The sequence below is a fragment of the Strix uralensis genome, chromosome 3 (genome assembly GCF_047716275.1).
Source record: "Strix uralensis isolate ZFMK-TIS-50842 chromosome 3, bStrUra1, whole genome shotgun sequence".
Lineage (NCBI taxonomy): Eukaryota > Metazoa > Chordata > Aves > Strigiformes > Strigidae > Strix > Strix uralensis.
This window is the reverse complement of record NC_133974.1, coordinates 26,984,412-27,010,449: the sequence shown is the minus strand read 5'-3', so window position 1 is coordinate 27,010,449 and position 26,038 is coordinate 26,984,412. Positions and strand designations below refer to the sequence as shown.

Below are 26,038 nucleotides of genomic sequence, written 5' to 3'. Positions count from 1 at the left end.
ATAGAAATCAAACTTCTTTGAAGGTCTTCTCCCCAGGAAGGACAAAATACTATTTCAGAGCAGAGAGCTCACCTTGTTCTTACTTGTATGAGGAAGAAATTTTTCACAATGAGGGTGCTGAAACACTGGAACAGGTCACCCAGAGAGGTGGTAGATGCCCCATCCCTGGAAACATTCAAGGTCAGGCTGGATGGGACTCTGAGCAACTTCATCTAGTTGAAGATGTCCCTGCTCATTGAAGGGGGGGTTGGACTAGATGACCTTTAAAAGTCCCTTCCAAACCGAACTATTCTATGATTCTGCTCCTTTGTATCAGAATGATCTTTGGTACAAAGCAGAGCTGACCCAGACAGAGCCCAAGACTGAGAATTCAGGAGACATCACTAGCTGCTGACACCTCCCTGCCCATCCCCACACTGTCTTAATAGCTGTAATAGGCTGGCACATCAAATTTGCTGATGATGCTAGATCATGAAGAGACGGCTGATACATGCTAAGATAGCAACCTAAACAGAAACCTGAGGTTCAGCAAGGAGAAGTGCAGAGCTCTGCACCTGGGCAGCATAACCCCGTGCACCAGTACAGGCTGGCAAGTGACAGGTTGTACAAGAGCCCTGCTGGAAAGGAGCTGGGGCTTAGTGTGGGCACCAGGCTGAATATGAACTAGCCGTTGTCCTGGTTTAACCAGGATAGGGTTAAGTTTCCCCAGCAGTGGGGGGGGAGCTCTAGCCGGGTTATTCAGATACCATGCGGACGTCACATCCTGGCAGGTCACATTTTTCCTGGCGCTGGAGCGAGGTGCACTCGTGGTTTTGTACATCGTGCTTCAAACTGCTGTATTTGGTAGCTATTTTGCTCTGTTCATTGCTATCACTATTACTGTTATTGTTATTGTTGTTGTTGGTTGTGTTGCTATTGCACTGTTGTATTAAACCTTTCCTTATTTCAGTCTTGGGGCTTTGCATTTCACTCCCTTTGTGGGGGAGGGGCAGCGGCCGCGTGGTCTCAGACCCCGGCAGGGGCTACACCATCACAGCCGTGCTTTCTCAGAAATAAACACTGGCTAGAAGAATTACAGCCAGCAGATCAATGGAAGTTATTATATTCCATCTACTTGGCACCAGTGAGGCCACACCTGTAAAATCATGCTCAGTTTCATGTTCTGTCCTGTCTCCCTCTCTGACTCCCCAGTTCAAGAGAGATGCTGATGGGGGTCCAGCACAAAGCTCTCAAGATTGACGAAGGCACATGTGAGCTGAGGCTGAGAGATCTGGCTTTGATGACTCCAGCAAAGAAGGAGCCAAGGGGGCATCTAGGAACAGCCCACAATTACCTGAAGGGCAGTAACAGAGATGACAGAGCCAAACTCTTCTCTGCAGCGGCAGGCAAGACAGCAATGGCTACAAATCAAAGTGTGTGAGGTCCCAGCTGGACATCAGCTTCCTCACTGGGAGGTGGTGCAGCACTGACACAGGCTGCCCAGAGGGTGCTGGAGCCACCTCCACTGGGGCTTTAGAGACTTGGTGAGACACAGCCACAGCTGACCTGACCTGCTGGTGGTGGTGAGAGCCCTGCTTTGAGGGCTGTACAGATCCAACAATCCAACAAGGATTCAGTGATCAGCTGAGCTCCTCCCAGTAGCTTCCATAGAGACCAGAGAGGTTCACTTCAACCACAATACCAGATTTTTTCAATTTCACACAGTAAGTCCGATATTACAGAAAAAGAATAAGTACTGTAGCTCTACCCAATTCTCCAAACACAAGTAAGCTATTATTCACATAAGTAGCAAATTTTTTTGCCTTTATAATAAAATTACATCCAGAAAATGTTACAAACTGCACGTGCAAACTAGGCCTGTCTTGAAATGGCCTGGATGTTCACAATCCCCTTCTCCAGCAAAGGATCCCATTTAACAGGATTCTTGAGAAGCAGCAGCTCCTCTTGTTCACCAGCTGGTGTTACAGACAAGATCCCCTCTTGCAGGCTGCGTAGGCTGTAGCTTTTCAGAAGTTACAGCTCCATTTCTGATGTACAACAACTGTACTGGCCAACTCAGATCATCAGAGAGGGCTGCTAGAACTCTCTACCAAACACACACTAGCTAACTGCATGACCCACAGTAGTCAGCCCACTCCCCCTAGTTTAACATTAATCCTTTCTTAAGGCTCATATAGCATATGGAGGAAGGGGCAAGGTCTGTCCATTCTCTTCCACATGCCTGGTTAAACCACATTCACAAGTCCTCCCTCCCCTACACCTTTATTTTGGAAAAAAAAGAACAAAAAAACAAAACCCAAAAAACTGGCAAGCAGAAGGCATGCTCTTGCAACATGAAACTCTCCAGAAAAACAGCTGATGAGTAGTAGAGAAACAATGCCTCGCTGACTCCTCATCATAGGGGTAAAAACATTTACCTTAAAAAAGGCACCGGTAATACTTCAGAAAACATTCCTCAATTATTAGACCTGGTTTAAGAGGTCAGACATAGAAAAGTTGTAGTTTGGATCCTCAAGGGTGAAGAGTAATCGACTGAAGCTGGAACAGCCTTCCACTGGGTTCAGCATAGGATTAATCACATTGTCCAACTCAAGGTAATTACACATCCCCCCTAGAAAGGGTTTCTTTTTTGTAGTGATACTGTCACTCAGTCTTATCCAGTGACCTACAGCTTGTTACAAGTTAGAATTTTACAATATTAAACAGTTATGATGGTGATGGGGACACAGTAGTAACAGAGAGGAATTATTAAATTCTATTTTGTTCATGTAGGTATCAAGTGAAGACCAAAAAAGGATTACAAGGTAGTCATTATGCAGACAATTAAAATGCAAAATTAATAGAGCTATGCATTTCATACTAAGCAAAAAAAAAAAAAAAAAGCTGAGACAAGCTCATCTCTTGCATAAAAAGACTTCAAAAGACTTGAAACAAACAACTTCCAATTTACAGTGGATTAAATGGTTCTGTGTGATAGCATTCACCCTGTACTTACCAATGCCATCAGGTAAGACCTGAAGCAAATTCTGAGAAACAAGCAAGTCTGTTAAAGAAGTCAGACCACTAATTTCTTCAGGAAGGCATTCCAATTTATTTTCAGAAACATCCAGACAAAGCAGGTTTTTCAGGTTTCCTACTTCCTGCGATACAAGACAAAAAAATTTAACTCATGCCCAAACACATAACAAAGCAATTTGAAAAATGTACCATCGCAATGAAATTCCAGAAAGAAAAACAATTCTCTGTATGCCCTCTAAATTGGCCATTGTTTGTATGACCTCTAAATGCAGAAAAAACTTAAATAATTACATTTTACATAAGATAAACCAACAAAGTGATTCACTCACAGTTTCTTGTTCTAACTATTAAGACTGGCTTCAACAGTCGGAAAAGGCATGCTGAGCAAACCCAGGCAAGCACCAGCCAAAACTGGAGTTTTCCTCAAGGAAAGAGTGCAAAGTTGTTTTTTCAGTACTACAGACTATCAACCTCCACGTAATTAAAGTCTGCCCCTCCCAATTAACCCTAGGCAAATTAGGATTAGTTTCTCCTGGCTGATAAATCAACATGCCATGACATCTAGGGATTTCGTATCTTCACATCTCCCAACTGCAACCAATGTAGAAATAGGAATTGGGAGTGTTGCTCTAGCAAGCATACTTGAACTGCCAAGTTATACTGCCATAATCTACAATTATTAATGATTACTTTTTTTTTTTTTTTACAATGGTAATCCACCAATTAGCTCAAAAGTCTGACAGAGAAATACCTTTGTCCCTGTTACCATCAGAGCACCCTCCCATTCCCCATGTACACAGACACCCCTATACATGCTCTAGAATCATTCTCATTTCAATCATCCAAAATATTTAGTCATCCAAATCAGCTTTCAGAGAACAGAATGGCTGGTACAGAAGTGGCCTTTTACATATACCTAATTATATACTTTTACATATATGAAATTTTCATACAGTGACAGCCTTGATCCTAACTCACACAATCAGCCTTTTATGTTGGAAATGTTTGCCTCTCAAGAGGATCTTTCATTAAACACACACCCTTTACCCTACAAGTTCATCTTTTGGACATTAGATGAAATATACAGTAATGGTCAGCTTCAATAAAAACAGCTGCTGAAGTCACACTTGACATTTTATGAATTATTATCAGTGTTTAACTACATCTACTTAAAAAATTATTAGGCCAAGCCAACAACAAAGTCAACAAAGCCCACTAAACTGTAACTGATTTCCAAGTTACACTGTTGACAATGAGATCAATACAGCAAACAACAGCAATCTGCTCAAGGAACAGGAGAAAACAGGTTTTGACTTGGCTCTAGAGGAAAAAGAGGGAAAAGAAACCATCCCACATGTTATCACAGTTCTTAAGAAAGGGAATTCAGAGTACTGTAAGCTTTAGATGCTAAGGCCCCTCATCCCATGACTGATGTCAGATGGGGAATTTGCCTGCATAAATCAAAATTTCCATTTACGGCAACAGTTCTATTATTGTACTTCTCACAAACACTCTATTTGAATAGAAGAAGATGACAGCCAAAAAAAAAATTATTCATCCTCAAAACTGTCAAAACTGCAATTTAGATAGATACAAAAGGTGAGGGTTAGCTCAGCCAACTAGTGGCTCCCTGATCATTGGGCCAGGGCTGTAAACAGAGGATGTGTCATACTATAAATTGAACAGTGCGCCTGTTAGGAAATAACTGCTTTGCCAAAATGCTTAAAAGAAAATGTCTCACAACATAGGATATCATGTACAATCCCCTGCAGAGGAACTTATTAAGAGAAAACCCTTACACATCCAAAACCAAACCCAGGCAAAGTGAACTGTGAAAACTATTCAATTTCCAATCACCTCCCTTTAGGTATGAATGAAAAGGTTTTCTTTTAAAAGCATCTTCAAAACAGTATCAGTAGAGCTCACATTTACCTGAGGTATTTCAGCTAATTGGTTTCCATCCAACCAGAGGTCTTTAAGATTGAAAAGTGCACCAATTGTTTCTGGCTATAACATAAAAAGTAATAATGTTAAGTAGCATAGGAGCTTCAGGTAAAAACCAAATGGCTACCCCATAACTACAGTCTGAGTAAACCAATCCTCACTCCAAGCACTATTTAGAGGGACCACGGTTAAATGCAGCAAACGTGACTGTAAGCACTTGGGAACTTCATCATACAAATTAATTATTATAGCTTAACAAACTACCATACTTTACCTGACATGCACTAACAAATTGCATGCACACTCTTAATCTACTGCAAATACAACATTTAACTGAGTCAGCTTAAGAGAGATGACAGATATCTTTTGGTAGCTCTTTCTGCCACAGTGTCAAGACGCTGCCACCCTCAGTAGTTTGCCTCAGTCCTCTCCCAAAGATTCCTACTTTGCTCAGCTGAGCTTTTGTCTGTGCTTAGCCCATCCACCTCGCTACAGAAGCCTGTGTGTTCATTCTAACTGCAAGGGCAGAGAGGAGTTTGTGCTCTTCCACTTCTTTTTCTTTCTGTAGAAAAAGTCGGTGCAGTGCTCTCATTTTCTAGAGATCAGCTGCAGTTTTTTGGATAAAGTAATATTGTGCTGAACACGACTAAACAGATATGGGAAGCACCAACTCACTGCCAGAATTCATCTATATGTATGAAAAGACTCCCCTCCATACATTTTTCTTTCTTCAATTTTGGACATCCTACGATCTATTTAATCTAAATGATGTGTAAAACAAGACCAACATGCACTTTCAGTGGCATGTTCTCTTACCAAGTGATAAAGTTCATTGTTTCCTAAATCAAGTTCTTCTAGTCGCTGCAGCTGGGCAAGTGATCTGTGAGAGAAGTCAAAACAAAACCACATCAGACTAAACCAACAGAAACCCCATGTATTTGAATGAGCTCATTTTACTGAAATTCATATTTCAGATTACAATGTATTGCAGACAGACAGTTATTTTACTGGGCATAGACTATCTACAGTAATATCTTACTGAAAAAATTATTTGGTTTGTCAGTATAACTGTATGCCCTTGAAGCTTAAAACTTAGTATAGGTAATCAAATCATTATTCTTTACTTTAACCATCAGTCCCTCAGGGTGGACAATGCCACATAGTTTAATATACTTGGTTAGATTTATTTTTAGGGGGAATTTACAGTTACACAACGGGATAAAAATTCCCCATGGTGGTCACGTGTAACAGTGTGAGTCAAGACTCAATAAATCCATCATTTGTCTTCTCAACATGATCTATCCATTTCTCAAGTACTTCAGGTTGGATTTGAGGATGCAAACAGAGAGAAGCTCAAAAGTATGTGAAAGAAGTTCTCTAAACATGAACAGACACAGAGGGCCATCCTTCTACTTCAAAAGCAGTCTATTGTAGAGCTCTTGCTTACCTTCACCAAAGCCACAGCAGCACGAAAGCCAGTGAGACTCATCAGCTACATTCCTGACAGTCAGAATTTTCCAGGAGCAATATAATTGCCAACATTTGTGATAGCTTCGTTCTGACACCACATGGCAAATCCTAGCTAGCAATTCATACCTTCTGACTGCTGACATTTTAAGTGCCTTGTGGCTCTCAGCTATAAACAGCCACAACCAAGACTGACAGGAAAAAAGGACCCCAAAGCAACTGAGGAAGAGATTCTGATTAAAATAGGTTAAATCTATTACAGTATCTATTCGATTATCTAAACAAGCAGAACAGGAGTCACCAAAACTCTTGCAAGAAGCAGCCTGGTAGTGGAGGAAGGAAACTCCTTCACTAGAGAAAGAAGAGGCTTCTTCCAGGCAGCCAAAAAGGATCTCCAAAATATAACATACCAAATTATTCTTACAAAAGACCACCAATTCCTCTGCCACAATACAGTCAGCACGGAGACATCTAGGTATCTTTTTTTTCCCAAAATCAGGGTGGGTAGATTCAGACTTCAGACATCAGTAGGCCTAGTTTGTCACCAAGGTTTTGATCTCCAGGTTTTGGAAGCTTTTGGTTACTTAGTCCTGAACACAAATGCTTATTTAAATGCTATGAAGGTCTAGAGTGGAAATCTCTGAGATCCTATTACCCTACTTTCACAGTTACGAAATTTCAGCATGAGAACAACCCAAACCACCACTCCCACTGATGATCTGCTTGTTCAGTGCGAGCAGGAAGAAATGTTTGGTGCTGCTGTATTTTATAGAGAATATTTTATTGAGCAAAACCAGTCAACACAGACTGCGGGGTCCTGCTATTAAGTAAGTACAGCTAGAAGTAATGGATGTAACCAGGTGTTGCTAAAACAAAGCTGTATCTCACACATGCTGTCAATAGGCACTGAGTATTTTTTCTAGCTGTCAGTTTCATATGGTAGCAGATTTTAAGAATAAGAATATTTTATGTTAATATAAGCAAACACATAAATGTCACTTACTCAGGTAAATACGTCAGCAAATTTTCTCTAAGTTCCAGTGAAGCCAGGTTATAAAGACTAAAAAAAAAACAAAACAAAAAAAACCCCACATTTTAATGCCATCTTACTTTTTTGTATTTTATATTCCACACTTTCAGAAGTGGGTGTTTACACAGTTTAAAACAAAATTGCTGTGAGATGATTTTTTTTTTGTTGATTTAATTCAACCAGACCATCATGTGAAAGGCAGGATACAAATACTGGAAGTTTTTGCTTGTTTCTCTGTGATACTTCAACCCATTAAAGCTAGAAAGTAAACAGACAAAACACAATTTTCCATTTGTTAAAAGGTCAGTAGTAGCAAGTTACTGAACAGAGCACAGTCATATGAATTGCATTTACTTACTCACTTTCAGAATCTAGTGTAAACTATCAAAGTTACAGAGCATCAGGTAAACCCATCACTGTTCTAACGATGGCGTGCTCATTACTGTAAGTGACATTATGCTTCTAAGCAGCTCACTTATTCCATATCCCAAGCTTTTACTAACATCACCATAGCAACATTCAGATTTTTCAGGGGTTTATTTATGACTAAATGGAACACAAGGAGTCAGGCATTATCCCAACACTATAATCTGCTCTAATCCTCCAGTGTCCCAGGGAAAAATAAAAATCAGATACGGTGACTGCAAATAAGTAGTTTCCTACAACAGAATATGTTCTGCCCTGGTGTGCAGGGAAGGGGGAGAGTGTGCTAGGTCTTAACATCTAGATTAAAAAAGAAATTCCACCAAATTTGAAACATATGTTAAATCTAAACCCAAAATGTTTTTGTTTGTACACCTTAGGAAAAAAAAAAAAAAAAAAACAACAAGCCCATGTAGCCAGACCACATAAAATTGAAGTATTTTTTCACTTCAAATAATACCAACATACTGAATTATGGGATCATTAGTTAGGCCAAGTAAAAAAGCAGCTGATAACCTGAATAAAACTGAAGAAAAACCTTCATATTGAGACTCCAATACAGCTATCAAAGCAGTGAAAGCAACATAACTGATGTAATGAGTTATTAAAGGGGAAAGAAGATTTTTCATGATTGACTTTGGATGGTGTCTGATAAATACATCCTTATTTCAAGCTATTTGGCACTGCATGCGGAAAACAGTGAATGAAATCTCACAGGAGCTTTGATTACAGTCTCAGCAGTCCTCTCCAACTTTTAAAATAAGCACGTATTACCCAATGGGTTCTGTATTCCTCCAGAAGAAATACAGTTAAAACATACCATATAGGTGAAAACATTTTAGTAGAAGTCTATTACAAATTCAATTAAAAGATAAGTGAGAAAAACTCTTCTGAAACTCACAATCATTTGACAAAAATAAGGTAATAAGGAAGCCATCTTTCCAACGACACAAGAGAAAACGCTCACACAAAAATTTTAACACTATAAAATACAAGCCAACATGGGACACGGTATCTGACAGCCTCATGGAAACCAATCCAGTGGAGAGGAAGAGAGAAGGGGTGATGGAGAACTGTTTCTCTCTGAGAGGAACATGGGTCTGCTCTTACTCACATTCCCACCCACAAACTGCCTTTACATTTTTGTTTACATGTCTTCTAGAAACCTATTCCAATCTTCCCTTGATTTTTTCACTTTCTCTTCAAGCCTGTATTAGGTGAGGCCCAAGATTCACTTTTATCAAGACAGTACAAAACAGATGTGCACACCATCAAGCTGCCTTCAAATCTTGTGTTTACAGATCACCCCACATCTATGTATCTCCCTCCCCATCACGCCGAAGTGCTGATGAGTAAAATGGTGCAATCTCTTAATTTTTCTTCTTACATCAGACACCACTTCAGCCGTGGTTAAACAGAAATCTTTGTCAGCAAACCCACATTCAACAGCAAGAACTTGGGAACCACCACGTTAACCAGCCTCATCATATCATTAAACTGGGGCAGACCAGTGAATCAGCTCAGGAAATTGATCCTGCTTAAAAATAACCCAGCAAAAAGGTAACATAGATCCCTAATCCAACATAGAATAAATCCCCTTAAACACCTTGGTCAGTGCAACTGCCAAGAAGGCACAAGGAAGGCATCTGTACTGCCCAAGCCAGCAGTGCTATGGGGACTCACTGGGTAGCTGCGCCCTTGTGGATACCCACCAACAGCTGTCTGCATCCAACCGTGTACCATACCTTTTGAAGACTGACTGTGGCTGATCGCAGTCCCAGGCTAGGTTCTCTTCTTCTGGGGGTCAGCTACCTACAGGATTACGTTTTCATCTCCAATGACACAGCTTTCTGGAGGAGCAATGCTTTTTTCTATGGCTATTCTCACTTAGGCATGCTCGCAACTGTAACTCTACCCTGAAACAAAATAAAGACACTGCCCTCCACCCCTTTAATCTATCCTTTCAACTTCTTCCAAAGTTTTCAGTCCAAACCCAATGTAAGCGGACCCCAATAGGCAAAATAAAGTTTCCCATCGTGTAATGTAAAATAGAGACTAAGTCTATAACGTTAACACCAGCAAAGCTGCCCCCTTAGATTGAGGTATTATGTTTAAGGTGTATCCATCTGAAAGAGACACCAGAAAAATGAGAGGAAACTTTTGACTCATTAAATTTGAACTAGTTACAGAAGAGGCTCCCACGTGCTGCAATTTAAAATGGGAAAACATAACAGTTACAGTACAGAATAGGAGGCAAAACCAGAAGAGGCATGCTGACATACTGAAGCACCAATCTCTGATACATTATAGAGCAGAGGTATAACTCTTCCTTAAATTTGCCAACAGGTTCTTAACACACTGTACGTTTGCTAACATTTTTCTGCTTTTGATGTATGTTAAGAGATAGGATTTTCAGTCATTTGCAAGAAAAATCCAAGATTCCATGCTATTTTTCTAATATGTTTTCTGATATAACAACACATTCTCTTCAGAAAGTGCAATTTTTCCTCTTCTCAAATAAAGACTCTTCACAATATACTAAATGCAATACATTTATTCTTTTCTCTCTGTCCTTAATTTTATGGATGCACTGTTAGTTAAGAGTCTTTGTGAAGTTTTTGAAAGGAACTAGACGAAGCCATACTTTACTGATTTCCAAGTCTTTTCCTAATTCTAATCTTTATCTAGGAGAGAAAACCAGTCATGGGGGGTTACTTGTTTCAATCCATAAAACACAAAGGCGATAGCAATCCAGTCTACTCAGATAGGAGACAGTTCTGTCAGCAGCTGTTCACCAACTGCATTTAGAAATAGAAATGCACTGTAGAGCATTGCAGGATGCTCTCCACCACAGACAAGCCATCCTGGCTCCCAAAAAAACCCAACAGAAAATGTACAAACAAAATGTCATCTACATTCTAAAGGGGAAAGAAAAACAAAACAAAACAAAACTCCCAAACTTTCAAGTTCTTTTCCTAGACTACTATCATAAGAAGCTATTTCACAGAAACTTGTAAAAAGCATTAATATAGTAATAATTCTCACCACAAAAGCTACCACACACACCCCAAGCACTGAGCATGTGTGTGAAATTACTGAGCACAAGGCAACAACCAAACCAGATGAAGGATGCAGTAATTGAAATAATTATAAAGTTTTTCATCTCAGCATTCCAGATGATTTCTGGTGTAAGGGTGGAACAAAGTAAAATTTAAAGATACAACATGGCTAAAAATGCCATTTTCGGTATGAACCAGATACACTCGGTTTAGGTACAGCACTTAATAGCTGTAGAAATATGTATTCATCATGTGAGTTAGAAGAATGAGAATAAATGTGAAATCAATAAACAAAACCAAAACTAATCTAATAGCAACAATGTAGTCCATAAATGCTGGAAGTGTCTTTCCTGAACATTTCTGTCAGGATTTGAGAGAAACTCTCAAGCCAACATGGTCTACAGAAAAGGATACACCTAGGGAACACCACAAATACTCCTTCATGTCAACCGTGGTCATCTCCTCCAAAATAAAGGTAAGACTGGAACCAGTTGCTAACATCAGAACCAAAGCATGTTCTTCCAAAGCAAGTCTGGTTTTATTTAGATTAACTGCAAAGAGATTATCAATAGCTACATGCCCTACAAAACAACCATTTCCAAAAAGCAGGTAACTGTGGACAAGAGAAACTCACTGCAATAGGTAGAACATGAACAGCAGTTTTTAAAAAAATAAAAAGATAAAAGAAACAGAGACATGATCCCTAGTTATCCTGGATGAGATTACAATATTTTCAGTGTACAACATATATTAAACATATTCTGTCTTGTAAAGTTATAAAATACAAAACTGAGAGGAGTTATCCTAGTATTTTAACCTTCTCAGGGACAGCTGTATCATTCCCATAATCAAGGGGACAGAAAGCCTTAAGAGTGACAACAGACCCATAATCTGGCCCATTTTATCCCCACCCAGCTCGCAAGAGGACTGGGAGCACTCAAGTCCTTGGGGTACACCAGCAACAGCTTCTGACGAAAGCACTGGGAAGCAGTGAGCCACATGCTATTTTCTTGTGAAAATGAAATTAAAAATGCAAAGGTAGAAAAAGAAACACGGAAAAAGCAGGAAAAAAGGAAGATAGATGACAAAAGGACTAATATCAGAGCTAAAGGTGCTTAGTCCAATAAAAGCTGGACAACAGCCTTCTCTTATTTGTATAATGAAAGTCTCGCACATTTTGACCTTATGTCAAGAGCACAGCACAGCTGAGCATGCAAGACAAGAAGTCACGCTTTAGGAAACAGTGGAGCAGGAGTTGGAAGAGGTGAAGATCTAAAACATCTGCAGAAATGCATGGCCCCAAATGCACCCTTTCCACCAAGTTTCAGCTGGTTAGGGGAATGCAAAATCCCAAATGTAGTTTGGGTAACAGCAATGCAGATATCTTTTTCTCACGTTTGTAAGACTGCAAAGAGAAAGGAAAGACAGAAGCATGGGGTCCATATTTATATAGCACAAGGGAAGGTACTACACAATAAGGATGGCTAAGGTGAGAACACAGTATAGATTCTGAATTTGATCTGGTATTGTATTTTTTATGCAGTAGTAGCCATGGCTACAGAACACAGTCCAAGTATGATGCATACAGAAATGCAATAAAAAGTCTGCATTTTGGCTACTTCCACCAGTTCCAAAGGACTTCAGCTTGCTGGGCCAGCATCTAAAGATTACTGATAATGTCTTGCCCCTGCATCTCTACCCAGCACATACACTTTGAAACACTCAGCATGACACTACACTGGGAAGGGAGAGAGTTTAGGCAATTCATTTTCCTTTTTGTGCAGAAGTCTTTCTGTTTATCAAGGGTCTTCCAAGTGATGAGAGGGTTAACTGTGGTACTCTGACAACAGCATACAAAATGCATGAAAATAGCCATGTTTAAATATATAGCAACCCATCCCCACTGACTGAATAAAACTACCAGTAACATGTATGACCCTGTCCAGGACACGCCAGTTAGGTGACTGGTCATTCATCTGAGAGGATCCTATTAAGTTACTCCCATCCCACAAGGCTTCTAGCTGCAGACTGACAGTTCATTGAGAGCTTGACATTTAGCAGCCTTTTCTCCCCAAGGAAATGACAGGGTTAAATCAGTCACTAGCCAGCTCTCAAAATGCCACTTACTCAGACCATCAGTATTCCAATGTATAGCATACACCTTTGGGACAGGCTCCTGCTCCAAGCCACTCCCAAAAGAAGCCTCTTTCTCTCACCCTCTCCTCATTGACTGTATCACTGACTGCAGAAAGGGCCTGAAAAGATGAGTCCCCAAACTCCAACTCCTATGCCAATCGAATCCTGAGAGGCATGGACCTGTTGGAGCAGGTCCAGAGGAGGGCCACGAAAATGGTGAGGGCTGGAACACCCCTCCTATGAAGAAAGGTTCAGCCTGGAGAAGCAAAGGCTCTAGGAAGACCTTATTGCAGCCTTTCCATATATAAAGGGGGCACATAAGAAAAATAGAAACAGACTTTTTAGCAGGGCCTGTAGTGACAGAACAAGGGACAACAGTTTTAAACTGAAAGAGGGTAGGTTTAGATTGGATATAAGGAAGAAATTTTTTATGATGAGGGTGGTGAGACACTGGAACAGGTTGCCCAGAGAAGTTGCGGATGCCCCATCACTGGAAGGTCAGGTTGGATGGGGCTTTGAGCAATCAGATCTAATGAAAGATGTCTCCACTTACAACAGGAGGTTTGGATTAGATGATCTTTGAAGGTCCCTCCCAGCCCAAACCATTCTATGACTCTAATTAGGTGCTTAAACTTTGGTGGTTTCAAGAGTTTCTGTAGCACACATCCCTTTCCAGAGTTAACTATCACTTCAGTTCTTCCCCGAGTTTGCCTTATTTCACCCACACACAGTTACTACACCTGCCAGTACCCTATCCTTCCTCTGTCTGAAGAACCAGCTCCATAAGGATTTTTGGTGTAAGGACATTTCCAATGCAGCAAAAGCAATATTAGCCTTACAAGGAAGGATTATGCTTCCTGGATTTCCTAAGGTTCTGTTAACATATAACCATGCAATTCATGGTCTACATGCTCCTGGTATGCATTCTGCCCTCCTTTTTAAAAGGTTCAACACTCATGATTATTTTCCTTCCAACTACTGCTTAATGCTGCCATATAATTAGACAAAGTTATCATGAAAGAACCTTAAAATTCATATCCGTTATACAGTAACCTACAAATAGTATAGAATTGCAGCTAGTTTCCTTTTCTCAAGAAGAATATTACTTCAAAAAGTCTAGTTTAAGCTCAAAGCAATTTTTTTTTTCAAATGTCAGCTTTAACCAGTCTCCTGCCTCTTTGTTTGGTTACCCTTTGGTTATAGAAACCTGTTTTACAGTGTGAATGATAAAGAAGAGCACTAATGAATTTTTGCAAGATTACTCAAATAGAATTTAAAGAGACAGACCTTAAGTCCACACCATACTTGAATCCCAAAGCTCTTACATGAGCCAGAAATCACAGGAAATATTAATTTCTTAAATCAGGGCATTTAACCATTTCAAAGTAAACTATCTTCACACACATTAAGTCCTACGGTTCTACCTTGGAATGTAAGAGATACCGTAAAAACTGCAAAGCAAGGTAACTAGATTTAGTTTTGATGAAACTGTTATCATGTCTCACCAGTATTATTAAAAACCATTCTTCCAGAAGCCATCTTTGAGAACATTCCTCCTCCTCTTTTTTGGAGGCAAAGCAACTTGTAGCAACTTTCATCTAAGTTAAACACTATCCTTTCCTCTCAAGTTTAGATATATAATGTGCCAGGGAAAGGCACACGAGGCTTTTCTTAGCAGTCCGCTTTTGGAGTTTGACAAACAGGACAGTATTCCAGTAAGAACAATTCTAGTAAGAAAATCTGAAAGTAAGAATTATATTCCTAATATTTGCCACTTTCTACAGAGCTGGGAAAAGCAGACACAAATTATGGGCGGAAAATACTCCTTCTTCGGAAGACTGATTTTAAATAGGCACAAAAGAAAGTAAAGTTGATAATTTTGTCATTCTAGACTTAAACTGCAAAGACACTGAAAGACAGAGAAAGAGCATTTGCATAGTCAGTTACTTGAATTGACTTGTCAATACCATTAATTGGCTTGTCAAAAGCTACAGATCTTCCACAAGTGATAAACAGAAGGATAAAAAAACATTAGTATCTTATTAGCCACTAACTGGAGGAAAGACTAAACAGACCACCAGTAGTACAAGTCACATCCAAATTTTAAAAACAGAGGAAAGTTCTGCAGTTTATGGCCAATGAATTCCCTAAATATGTAACAGAGGTAGTCTAAGCTGCTAATTAAGACTAGTTTTCTACATAAGCTTGGTTTTCAAGTTGCTGAGAGTTGCACTCTCTCACACACACAGAGAAATGTGCATGGCCCAAAAAATGGACAGGAACACTGAACTCCCTATGACCTTCAAAAGGCATCATTAAGAAGAAGAGAGAGATTCGTAATTACGGCTCAGCCTGTTAACTTTTGAAAGCTTTAACTAAACATTCTCCAATTTGCTTATCAAGATTACTGCAACAGGCTGGGGAGACTAAGCCAATTCACTATTACAGCAAGATTTCATTTTCAAAATATCTTCCATTCCACTCATGCAACGTCAATCTTCAGCAACATAAATAAAATTTGTATTACTTTATTTCAAAAAAAATATTGCTAAATATATGTTAAATACTTCTTCCTTGTGTAACACACAAGATGCAACATCTCTTATTTAAAGGCCAGATGGCACTGCAGTCACTACTACATTGTTAAACAGTGTTCCCGAAATAAACTTTCAAGTTCCTTAACATTCAGTTTTGCCATTTAGCAAACAGCTGTGATTAACACTGAATGCTCTACCTACTCAAACTCTGTAAATATTACTCATCATGCTAAATTCAGATAAGCCAGAGTGAGAGCTTTTAATACTATTTATATCAGCTTAGCCAAACCACCTACAAACAGTCCTCCTTCTATGTATTTGCAAGATAAGCCTCCCCATCACTTCAGTTGTATCATGTAAGACTGTATTTTAATCAGACATTATTATGCTAAACCTTAAAACAGAATTACATTGTCTTGTTCCACACAATTTTAAGAGCATTTTCCATTCTGTATGATGCTACCAGATGTATACACTTGGGGCATCCTAGCATACACTAAGAAAAACACAGTCAAGGACTGGCCCAGGAATCCGTTATCAGAATAAGCATGCCATTCTGATTTGCCTCTGAATCATCTGCATTGAGTGCATCAACCTTGCCTTTGAAGAACTTTTATTCTCCAGCTACTTCTATTCAGATCAACATTTAAGATTCTGAGTTCAGAAGTTGCTGAAAACTTCAAAACCTCTAAAATTAAACACACGTATATCTAAAAAAAACACCAAGCTCAGTGACTTTGTTTTTCCAACACGAAATCTCTGGATATTTTTGTTTCCACCACTCTTGAAAAGCATGCCTATAACAAATCTTTCCACAAAACAATGCTCCGAAGTGCAGCAACATTTGCTCTATTCTTTTCATTACGTTCACTTCATAATCCAATGCCTATTCCAGCATTCTACCTGCTAGCTGCAGACGTTAAGAGGAAAATTTCTCTGCTTACCTGGTAATTCCCTTTCAGTAGTAAGGTCCACAGATCCATTCAGCCTGCTTGCAGCTTGGGGGTAAACCAGACTCATCAGTCATCAGCACCAGAAGAATATCCTTCCCATCTAAAGAAATTCACCCCTCCCCACATCAAAAGTTTCTAAACCTAAAATAAAGCTATTCTACTTTCTTGCATCACAGACTGGGCAGATGTCTGAAAAAAAGGGGAGGGAGGGAGGCTGTGAATGATGGGGATACTACAAATCATGATATTACTATGATCTTCCGTTGAATCCTCAGAATTTGGAGATCACGTCCAAGCAGGAGACTATCTGTACTTTTAGAGTGGGGGAACAATAAAGATTGTGTATGGCTGAGGAAAGCTTTTTTATTTGCCATGCTAGAGTTCAGACAGGGAACTTCCAAAACACTCTACCTGCCAATCAGTAATAATCTCATACTTTAAAGATTAGCATCCAAAAAAAAGAAGAGGTAATCTTTACCTTTTCCAGGCACAGACAAAACTGCTGAAAAAATGGTGAAAGCTAAAAACTGGGTATGAGTTAGATGTCTGGTGTGCTGATGGGCAGCAGGCCTTAAATCATAATTTAAAGCACAGTAGTGAAGCTCTGCACTTTGCTTCAGCCGTTAAAGAAACTTGTTGATTTTGTTGTCCCCATAGAGTTTCACAGATAACTGTCTTTTTCAAATACATATTTCATGCTGAAATGACTGGGTTTTTTGGCTAGGGCTGACTCCTTGTGAAGCACCCATCTGAGAGTCCGATGCTAGATTAAACATCAGAGACACACATAAAAGGCTTTCCAAAGAAGGTACCTGAACTTCATTCAAGCCTAAGAACCACAAATAAATAAACATAGAAAGCTGACACAATCTCTCTTCTCTCTATAGATGTTAAGCCATGAGAGCACTGTATGGATCTCTAAATTCCCAAATCTTTGCTGGTAAAAAGCCAACATAACAGTGGGCTGCTGGTGGTGGGGAACTAACCCTGAAGCCGATGCTACAGAATGAACAAATATGGACAGAGAAGGTGCTGGGGACAGACAGACATTAGATTATTCATACTGCTGTGAGGTATGCCCTAGCAAGCCTTACAGACAAACACCCTGATTTACCCAAATACCCTTACATACATTTGCTGGAAAGTCATACCCTGGTTTTGGGCTGTTACACAAATAAGGAAGTATTGAAGAAAAATCCTGGAAGCAAGTGGAAATTTCTAAATGCTACCTACACCAGGAGAAACAGGTTATGCTTGCTCGTTGGGCAGCTTTACAGGCACACACAGTCCTGCAGAATAGGCAAGGAAATTAGACTTGCTCTCATTAGACTGAGAAATGCTGTAAAAGACACTCCCACTCACATCTTAAATTATGTAACTGGTTTCTCCAAATGGTTCAACTAGCCAAGAGGACAACTGCTCCAAGCTGCACCCACCTAATTATTAGCTAAAATATCTCACCTGCATTAGCATTCACTGTTTTACTCCAGATAGCAACAACATCACGAGTTAAGAGAACACAAATCACTGACAAACACAAAAAATAGCACTGGTAATATTAAGACATCTAGTCTGTTATCAAGTCCCAAAGCAGTGTGTCACGCATCTTTCTAGTATGCCCTGAAACAATACATGAGCTTAAAAGAGGAATGCTTCATCTAACAAGGGAGAACTTTCAGCACATAAACCAGCACTGGATAAGCAGATTGAAGTGGTCACATGGAAGAAGAAAAGTTGAAATACAATGAGTACGGCTATGCACAAGCAAGAGGAAAGACAAAATGTTCAAGGGAGGCCTTGTCTATGTTCTTCAAATGTCCAGTTGGCACCCTTAAAAAATACTCCTGTTAGCAACACAAAGGAAAAGAAAAATATAAAATGCACATACAGAAAAATTCTTAATGGCACAGTAAAAATATTAACAGCAACTCTACATTTCAATGGCTTGAACAAGTTCAGATACGGGCCTGGGACAGTGAAGCTGAACACTGGCATTCATCTTATACATCAGACCATGTGAAAAACAAGACTGGATATCTGAATTCATGAGGAAGACACACTTCCACTAATGGTTCACCGCAAGGCAATTCATGTCTATTCTGTGCCGTTAGGAAGAACTTCCTAACTAGCCTTCAAAAGTATTGCTGTTTGGAAAATATTTGCCATTACTTTTGTTGCTTTCCCCATTTAAGACAATAGGGCAAATTTGCAGTGCCACAAGATTTTAACTGGGTAGCTTAAAAAAAAAAAGACACACTAAGTAGAGATTTCATTGGCTGTATTAGGCAGTCTCCCAGACAAGAGTACAAGACCATAAGAATTTAGGATGCATTTCGCTAAGTTTCCACATACTCTAGTGTCCAGAAGACCAGCACCAAGCACAGGGACTTCCAAGTTTTTCCCAAAACAAGCCCAACTGTAGCAGAACAAATCACCAGTAAATATTTGGTTGCTCACTATTTGACAGATCTCATACAGAGCACATAGGTCGAGCCTATTTCATCAAATAACACCATGGATTATTATCCAAAGCACACAAAAATTCCAGTAAGGCATTTGGAAACATATCCAAACACCTCTAAGAGCCTTATAAAGTAAGCCAGAAAGCCACAACTAGCATTACTTTTTTTATAATTCCTAGCATTTTTTGGGTCCCAGCAAGTGCAGAGGGGAAAGAACAGACAACCGAATGAAGGCCACAAGTAGGCAACCTCTGGAGAAGCGACAGAGCATTTCACTGCTTTTACCAAACACAAGGCGGTCAGATGCACCATCAAATTCACATGCAATAAATGATGATGTATTGAGTTTGCGTGGCAAGGTTTTGGTAGTAGGGGGGGACTACAGGGGTGGTTTCTGTGAGAAGCTGCTAGAAGTTTCCCCCATGTCTGACAGAGCCAATGCCAGCCGGCTCCAAGATGGACCCACCGCTGGCCAAGGCCGAGCCCATCAGCAACGGTAGTAACACCTCTGTGATAACATATTTAAGAAGGGGAAAAAAACCTGTGCAATGAAACTTCAGCCAAAGAGAGGAGTGATAATATATGAGAGCAACAACTCTGCAGACACCAAGGTCAGTGAAGAAGGAGGGGGAGGAGGTGCTTCAGGCACCGGAGCAGAGATTCCCCTGCAGCCCGTGGTGCAGACCATGGTGAGGCAGCTGTGCCCCTGCACCCATGGAGGTTAACGGTGGAGCAGATCTCCACCTGCAGCCCAGGGAGGACCCCACGCTGGAGCAGCTGGATGCCCAAAGGAGGCTGTGACCCTGTGGGAAGCCCACGCTGGAGCAGGCTCCTGGCAGGACCTGTGGCCCCATGGAGAGAGGAGCCCACGCTGGAGCAGGTTTTCTGGCAGGACTTGTGACCTGTGGGGGACCCACACTGGAGCAGTCTGTTCCTGAAGGACTGCACCCTGTGGGAGGGACCCACGCTGGAGCAGTTGATGAAGAACTGCAGCCTGTGGGAAGGACCCATGTTGGAGAAGTTCTTAGAGGACTGTCTCCTGTGGGAGGGACCCCACGCTGGAGCAGGGGAAGAGTGTGAGGAGTCCTGTCCCTGAGGAGGAAGGAGCGGCAGAAGCAACAGGTGATGAACTGATCACAACGCCCATTCCCCATCCCTCTCCGCTACTGTGGGGAAAGAGGTAGAGAAAATCAGGAGTGAAGTTGAGCCCGGGAAGAAGGGAGAGGTGGGGGGAAGGTGTTTTTAAGACTTGGTTTTACTTCTCATTATTCTACTCTGACTTGATTGGTAATAAATTGAGTTAATTTTTCCCCAAGGCAAGTCTGGTTTGTCCATGACGGTAATTGGTGAGTGATCTCTCCCTGTCCTTATTTTGACCCATAAGCCTTTCTTTATATTTTCTCTCCCCTGTCCAGCTGAGGAAGGTGAATGATAGAGCAGCTTTGGTGGGCTCCTGGTGTCTAGCCAAGGTCAACCCACCAGAGATGAAAATTCTGTGAACTAAAAAAAGAAAGCTGTACGTGTTGGTAGCCAGACTGAATAAAATAGATCCATTACTTATAGATCTAATGCTAAAAATTTGACAAAATTCACTCTCAGAGGTAAGTGACCCATAAGGACCTCAGGTTGCAGTTCTAACTGGTTACAAACAAGACCTCCCAATAATTTCCAACTGGAACCAGACAGGATCCCTTTCTCTCCATCACCAAGACATTCCCCAACAGGCTTCAGGAACAGTTACATTTTGGGTGGACACCCCATGAGTTTTCCTTGTGTTATGTTAATATTCTTCTAGCTGGAAAGCATGCATCTTCAGCCCAAGCTCACCGTCAATTTCCCAACTGCCATCTGCCCACATATTGTGAATACCTGACAAGCCAAAAGCAACAGCCCCACACGTTTGCCTCTGCTTCTTTAAGCATAAATCTGATAGCAGAAATTTCTACTAATGAGATTAAAGTTGTTTTGTAAAAATACAATATTCATACTCTAGATAGCTAACTTGGGAACACTTCCCAGATCAAAGCAGGCTGTCAAACTTGAATCAAAGTCTAGCCATCCAGGAGAACTCACCAAGACCACCAGGACAAACATATGGCTCTTCCCAAAGCGAGGACCCCTGGTTTTAGCTTCACTATCAGGAATTGGATACTGACTTTGAGGGAGGACAGGTTACACCGCTCTGTTCTGCCACAGCTCATGTAGGGCTGAAATAGTATCACAGCATATCCCTGGACTCCTTAGGATCAATAAGAGGCAAACTTTTACCCTTATTCTTGCACAGCTCCACATATTGACATCTCTGCAAATGTCTGGTATTCCCATTTTAACCAAAGTCGTTTCTAGTCATTTGCTCCAAAACAGAGGCTATCACCACGCACACTACCAAATGACAGGCAGGACAAGCAAGCAGCCAGAGCTACTGTAGCCCTCTCAGGGAAGCCAGCAACCTTCTTCTAGCTACCGTCTGCAAAGCAGCAGTCCACCTCATGCTTTGGGAATCGTTTCAGCTTGTCATGCTTCTTGTATTCATTTTCAGAATCAGGCAGGATCCCAAATTTTTTGGCCTTGGTTTTCAGTAACCGCAAAGTCTGAACAAGCCTGTTCTTAGCTGCCAGTGCTGCAAAAAGCTGCATGAAAAGTTTTGTGAACTTTTACAGAAAAGGAAGACTGTCACAAAAGCCCTGGCCCATGCAATTTTTAGGTAAGACTTTGCCATAGTCACTGGGCGCACATTAGCTGTACCTGTTAGTGCTTGCGGAAGGTTTCAAAAGACATTTTCCACTTCTGCTGCTGCTGGAGTGGTGCCAGCTGACAGCTTTCATACCCATGGGAAGTGGCTAAAGCATTGCCGGTCTGAACTTGACTACATTGCAGGAGTTCTTAATAACACAATCCCTTCTGGAGGACTCCTCTGTTTAGAAACAGTTGGGTTTTACTGTTAGGGACTGTGCTGACTCTCCAGAGAATCCATGTTAGAAATATTCCACTTTATGAAAGGACAGCCAAGATTAATAGGCCTCTATTGATACTCATGACTCAACATCTGAGTTACTGTAGCTTTCTGAAGAAAGACGGAAGTGGTTCAATACACTGCAACTTAGAACAGTAAAGGTAAGGTAACCATAAAGGTAGGCGCAAATTAAAAAAAAAAAAAAAGGGTGGGGGGAAGAAAGAAAAGATAGAGAACAATCAGGTGCTGCAAGAAATTTCAAATTCTCTAAAATGGTATGTTTCCCAGCAAAAGTAACAAACTTTTCTGAGTCAAAGCACAGATTTCTTAAGTTCTGTGAAGACTCTTCCTGAAGCTGGAAGGGCAAGTTAGACTCTTCAGCCTGGAAAAAAGCAGCTGGGGATACGATAGAAAACTACAAAGGCATCAATGGTAGGTCAAGTGCACAGGGATCAGCTGCTCACTGCCTCTTCCAATACTAGGGATCATAGGCAAGGTAGGTAGAGTGAGGCTCAAAAAAACCCAACAATAAATCAGTGCAATGGGTAATAGACCTGTGCAGCTATTTACCAGGGGAGAATACTAAAGATGCCTACATAAGCCCAAGGAGAAACTGGACAAGTACGTGGAAGAGAGATTCATTATGGGCTACCATTTAGACAAACCAAAATCCAAAACTCAAGAAATCCTCCGAACCAGAAACAGTCTGGAGACGAAAGAGGAGTAATCAAATACACACTTTTCTTCCTAATCCTCACTAAGCATCTACTTACTGCAACTGTAGAAGAAAGCTGGGCTAGATGAGCCTTTGCTCTGAACCGGCACAGCCATTCTCACATATTCAAGTGAGGAGACATGGAATTACCTCTTCTCCTTTGAACTGGAAGAGATACCATTCTTTCCATTAAGAGGAGAGACTCCCTTCTGCAAGTGTGGATGTTCATTTCAGTCAAAATGAGACAGATAAACAACGCCCACTTTACTTTCCATGTGTCTCCACTTTGGAAGTCTGTCCTTGCAACTCTGCTCTACTTCCAGAGTTAACAAATACATCTTAAAAGCTTACCAAATTTCATCTTAAGAGCCACTCTGTGAGTTTTCATCTCCACAGCTCCTCCACTGGAGTTTTTTTCAGAACCAGACTGCTCCTATAGTTAGGAACCTTCAAATTGCCATCCCAATCACAGCCAGCTTTTACCCATCTGTTCCTGTGCCAACAACTGTCTGGTTTTTAGCTTAGCTGCAAGCTATCTGACATGTTCACAATAATGGATCAATGGTCTACTACAAAGAAGGAAAGCAAAAGGTCACATCTGCATCACAAAACACCTATTTAATTTTGCACCTAAACTTCCAAGTTATTCCAAATCCCATTGAACAGACGCAAAACATACATACACGATTCAAATTCTGCATTAGCCTGCTAACATCAAGTGAAAATGCAAAGGGATTTTTCTTAAACAGATCCCCCAGAGTGGAAAGATATAAAAAAAAGCGCAGACCTCTCAATAAGTTTATAGGTATATTACTTACAATTATGCAAGTCATTTATACAACAGGCATAACAATAAAGAGAAAATAAATTAAGAGAGTAATAAAGTATAAAAAACTTACTTCCCAATGTTTTCAGGTAGTGCTTGCAGAGAGATGTCATTTACCGAAAGACACGTTAGATTCTGTAATTCAGGAAAGCTTTCGGGCAACCTATGAAGATATTAATTCAAATCAAGGACTTCCAGCAGAATTATTCACATTCATGTAATACATACTGGAAAAGAGAATATGTAGTGGAAAACAAGAGTCTATTTAGCAAATACACAGAGAGGGAAGCATGCCCAGACTCCAACATGACTCTCAGAAAATTCTAAGGATCACTGTAAGAAAAAATCCCATAACTTAGAGACTTTAAAGTTTCTTCTGTGTCAAAGAACAGGTAATATCCCTGTCTCCTAGCCCCTCTCTTACCAGTCCCCAACTTGCAACTTTAAAAAGCTATAGGGCCTGAGAACATTTTAAGCATTTTAATAAGGTTAAAAAAACCCACATATTAAAAAAACCCTTTTTTATTATTTTCCTATATCACCTATATAGTAAAATAATTAAACAAATTATTTTTAATCAGGCTTCAGTTACATACATGCTTACAGCATAGACATTTTGTATTAGCTACTAGGCTGCTCTTCAGTTGCTACTTTTTGAAGAAACAGTCTGTTCGCTATCAAGACAACATTCCGCTGTTAGAGTATTTCACATTTACTGCTTCACAACACAACAGCATGTAATCCCTCCTTTCTTACACTATAAAATGCAGCCATATGCAAAACATTCTAAAAGTTCCCAAAGCCTTTAGGTCCATCTCCCAGTCAGTCTTCTGCAAGGCTTGGCTTCCCCTCCCCTGGACGGATTCCCGTACCACTCACTGCTTCCTGGCAGTCAGACTGCACTAAGCAGCTCAGCTTGCAGTTGCACAGGAGACAGGGTGGGGTAAAAGGGGCAATGAGGTAGAGGAGGAGAAGCCCCTGGCCCAGTCATTCAACTTCTGCTCGATCCCCAGAGCATGCAACCTAAACTCAAGTTTGGTTCCTGCTCTCCCCATCACCCAGCTCAAGGCACAGGGTATGACCTGCAGGCAACTAGCCAAAAGGAGATGCACACCTACAGGCAAATACAACTGTGCACGATGGGGAAAGGGAAAAAGACATATTACAATGGGGGTGCAGGGAAGGCTTTTCACATGCTCAACTCCATACTGCACTGTTTGTCATTTTCTGGACCTTATTAACAGACCATGCTCAATGTCTCCAAAATGTGAGCTCCACTGTAACTATTCATTACCGTTTAGGCTCTAACAAGTTTAAGACTGGAGTTAAATGGTCTAATTGTCTTTTGGTCAGCCCTGAATTGGACAGGTAGTTGGACTAGATGATCACTGTAGGTCCCTTCCAACTGTAACTATCCTATTCTATCCTATCTATAGCATATAGTAGACTTCCAGTCTAATCTACAATAAATGTGCCTCCTTTTTATTAATATAAACCTGAAATAATCTGAAAACAGCTGGCAAAATGGTCTGCCAGCCACTTTTAATGCTGCAGGTTCATCAGTGATTAAGTATGACCATGAGCCAACATACTACATTAGTGGTAGGACATTGATTGGGAAGATCACCAACTGGCTTTTAAGCTTAGAGGAAATAAGGACAAGAATCAATGGCTAAAAAAAGTTTCAGGATATCACACAGAATGGGAAATCACTACTAGACTTTCCCACTCTGCCTGGGCAACTTAGTGCCAAAGCCTACATGTTGTTATATGGGTAAAACTGAAATTCTGGATCTCATCACAGAAAATACCTGGCAACTGTGTGTAAACAGCTTCTGGTGTCTGTGTTTTCTAACTGAGTAAACTGCTTGGAGTGATGTTTTCCAGGACACTTTGGAGTCACTTTATCAAGAATTTTTAAAATTCCCTTAAACTGTCAACAAAGAGTTATGAGGTCTATTTCAACCCCATCAAAAAGCCTTTCAACTCTTTTGTTAATTCCGCTCAGCTGTAGCTGTGCATTACAACTACTGTTTAAGGAAACACATTACTTGGGCCCCAGGCCTTATTCAGCACACAAAATGGAGAAGGATAACTAGCACACTACTACAGGCAATTTTGATTTCAGTACCATGAGATGCAGCTCTGAACCTTATGTCCTGCACACTGATGCCTGGGAAAAAGCTGTTCGGTGACCCTCACCACTTGTGTATCTAAACACCAGTTCAGCCTCCATTTGCTTTACTGGATTTTTGTGGTATTATTATCCTCACTATATAAACGCGCTACAGAGGCACAGGGTCCCTGATCACAAGTGTCCCTTTAATGCTCAGAGATGTGACTTTCCAGAGAACTTAGGACACACTATGGTGATATTCAAAGTGCACTTCTGAAAAATCTCAGCTGTACACGTGGGAGAAGCTGCCTTGCAAAACCACAGGAGCAGCTTAATATATTACAGACACTCTCCTATTTGTTAGCACTCCTGCACTCCAGTCAGCCAGCTAATCCTGCA

At 40.6% G+C, this 26,038-nt stretch overlaps 1 protein-coding gene across 1 annotated transcript in view; it reads right to left on the bottom strand.

Annotated features, from left to right (window-relative positions):
• LRRC1 (leucine rich repeat containing 1) overlaps window positions 1-26,038 on the bottom strand; it is a 74,300-nt gene that overhangs the window by 16,950 nt on the left and 31,312 nt on the right. Inside the window, exons 4-8 of the mRNA XM_074861739.1 lie at window positions 23,597-23,686; window positions 7,433-7,489; window positions 5,779-5,842; window positions 4,951-5,025; window positions 2,996-3,140 (exon numbers count right to left, since the gene is read on the bottom strand). Of these exons, the coding sequence (XP_074717840.1) occupies window positions 2,996-3,140; window positions 4,951-5,025; window positions 5,779-5,842; window positions 7,433-7,489; window positions 23,597-23,686 (431 nt within the window). The remainder of the gene's footprint in view (window positions 1-2,995; window positions 3,141-4,950; window positions 5,026-5,778; window positions 5,843-7,432; window positions 7,490-23,596; window positions 23,687-26,038) is intronic.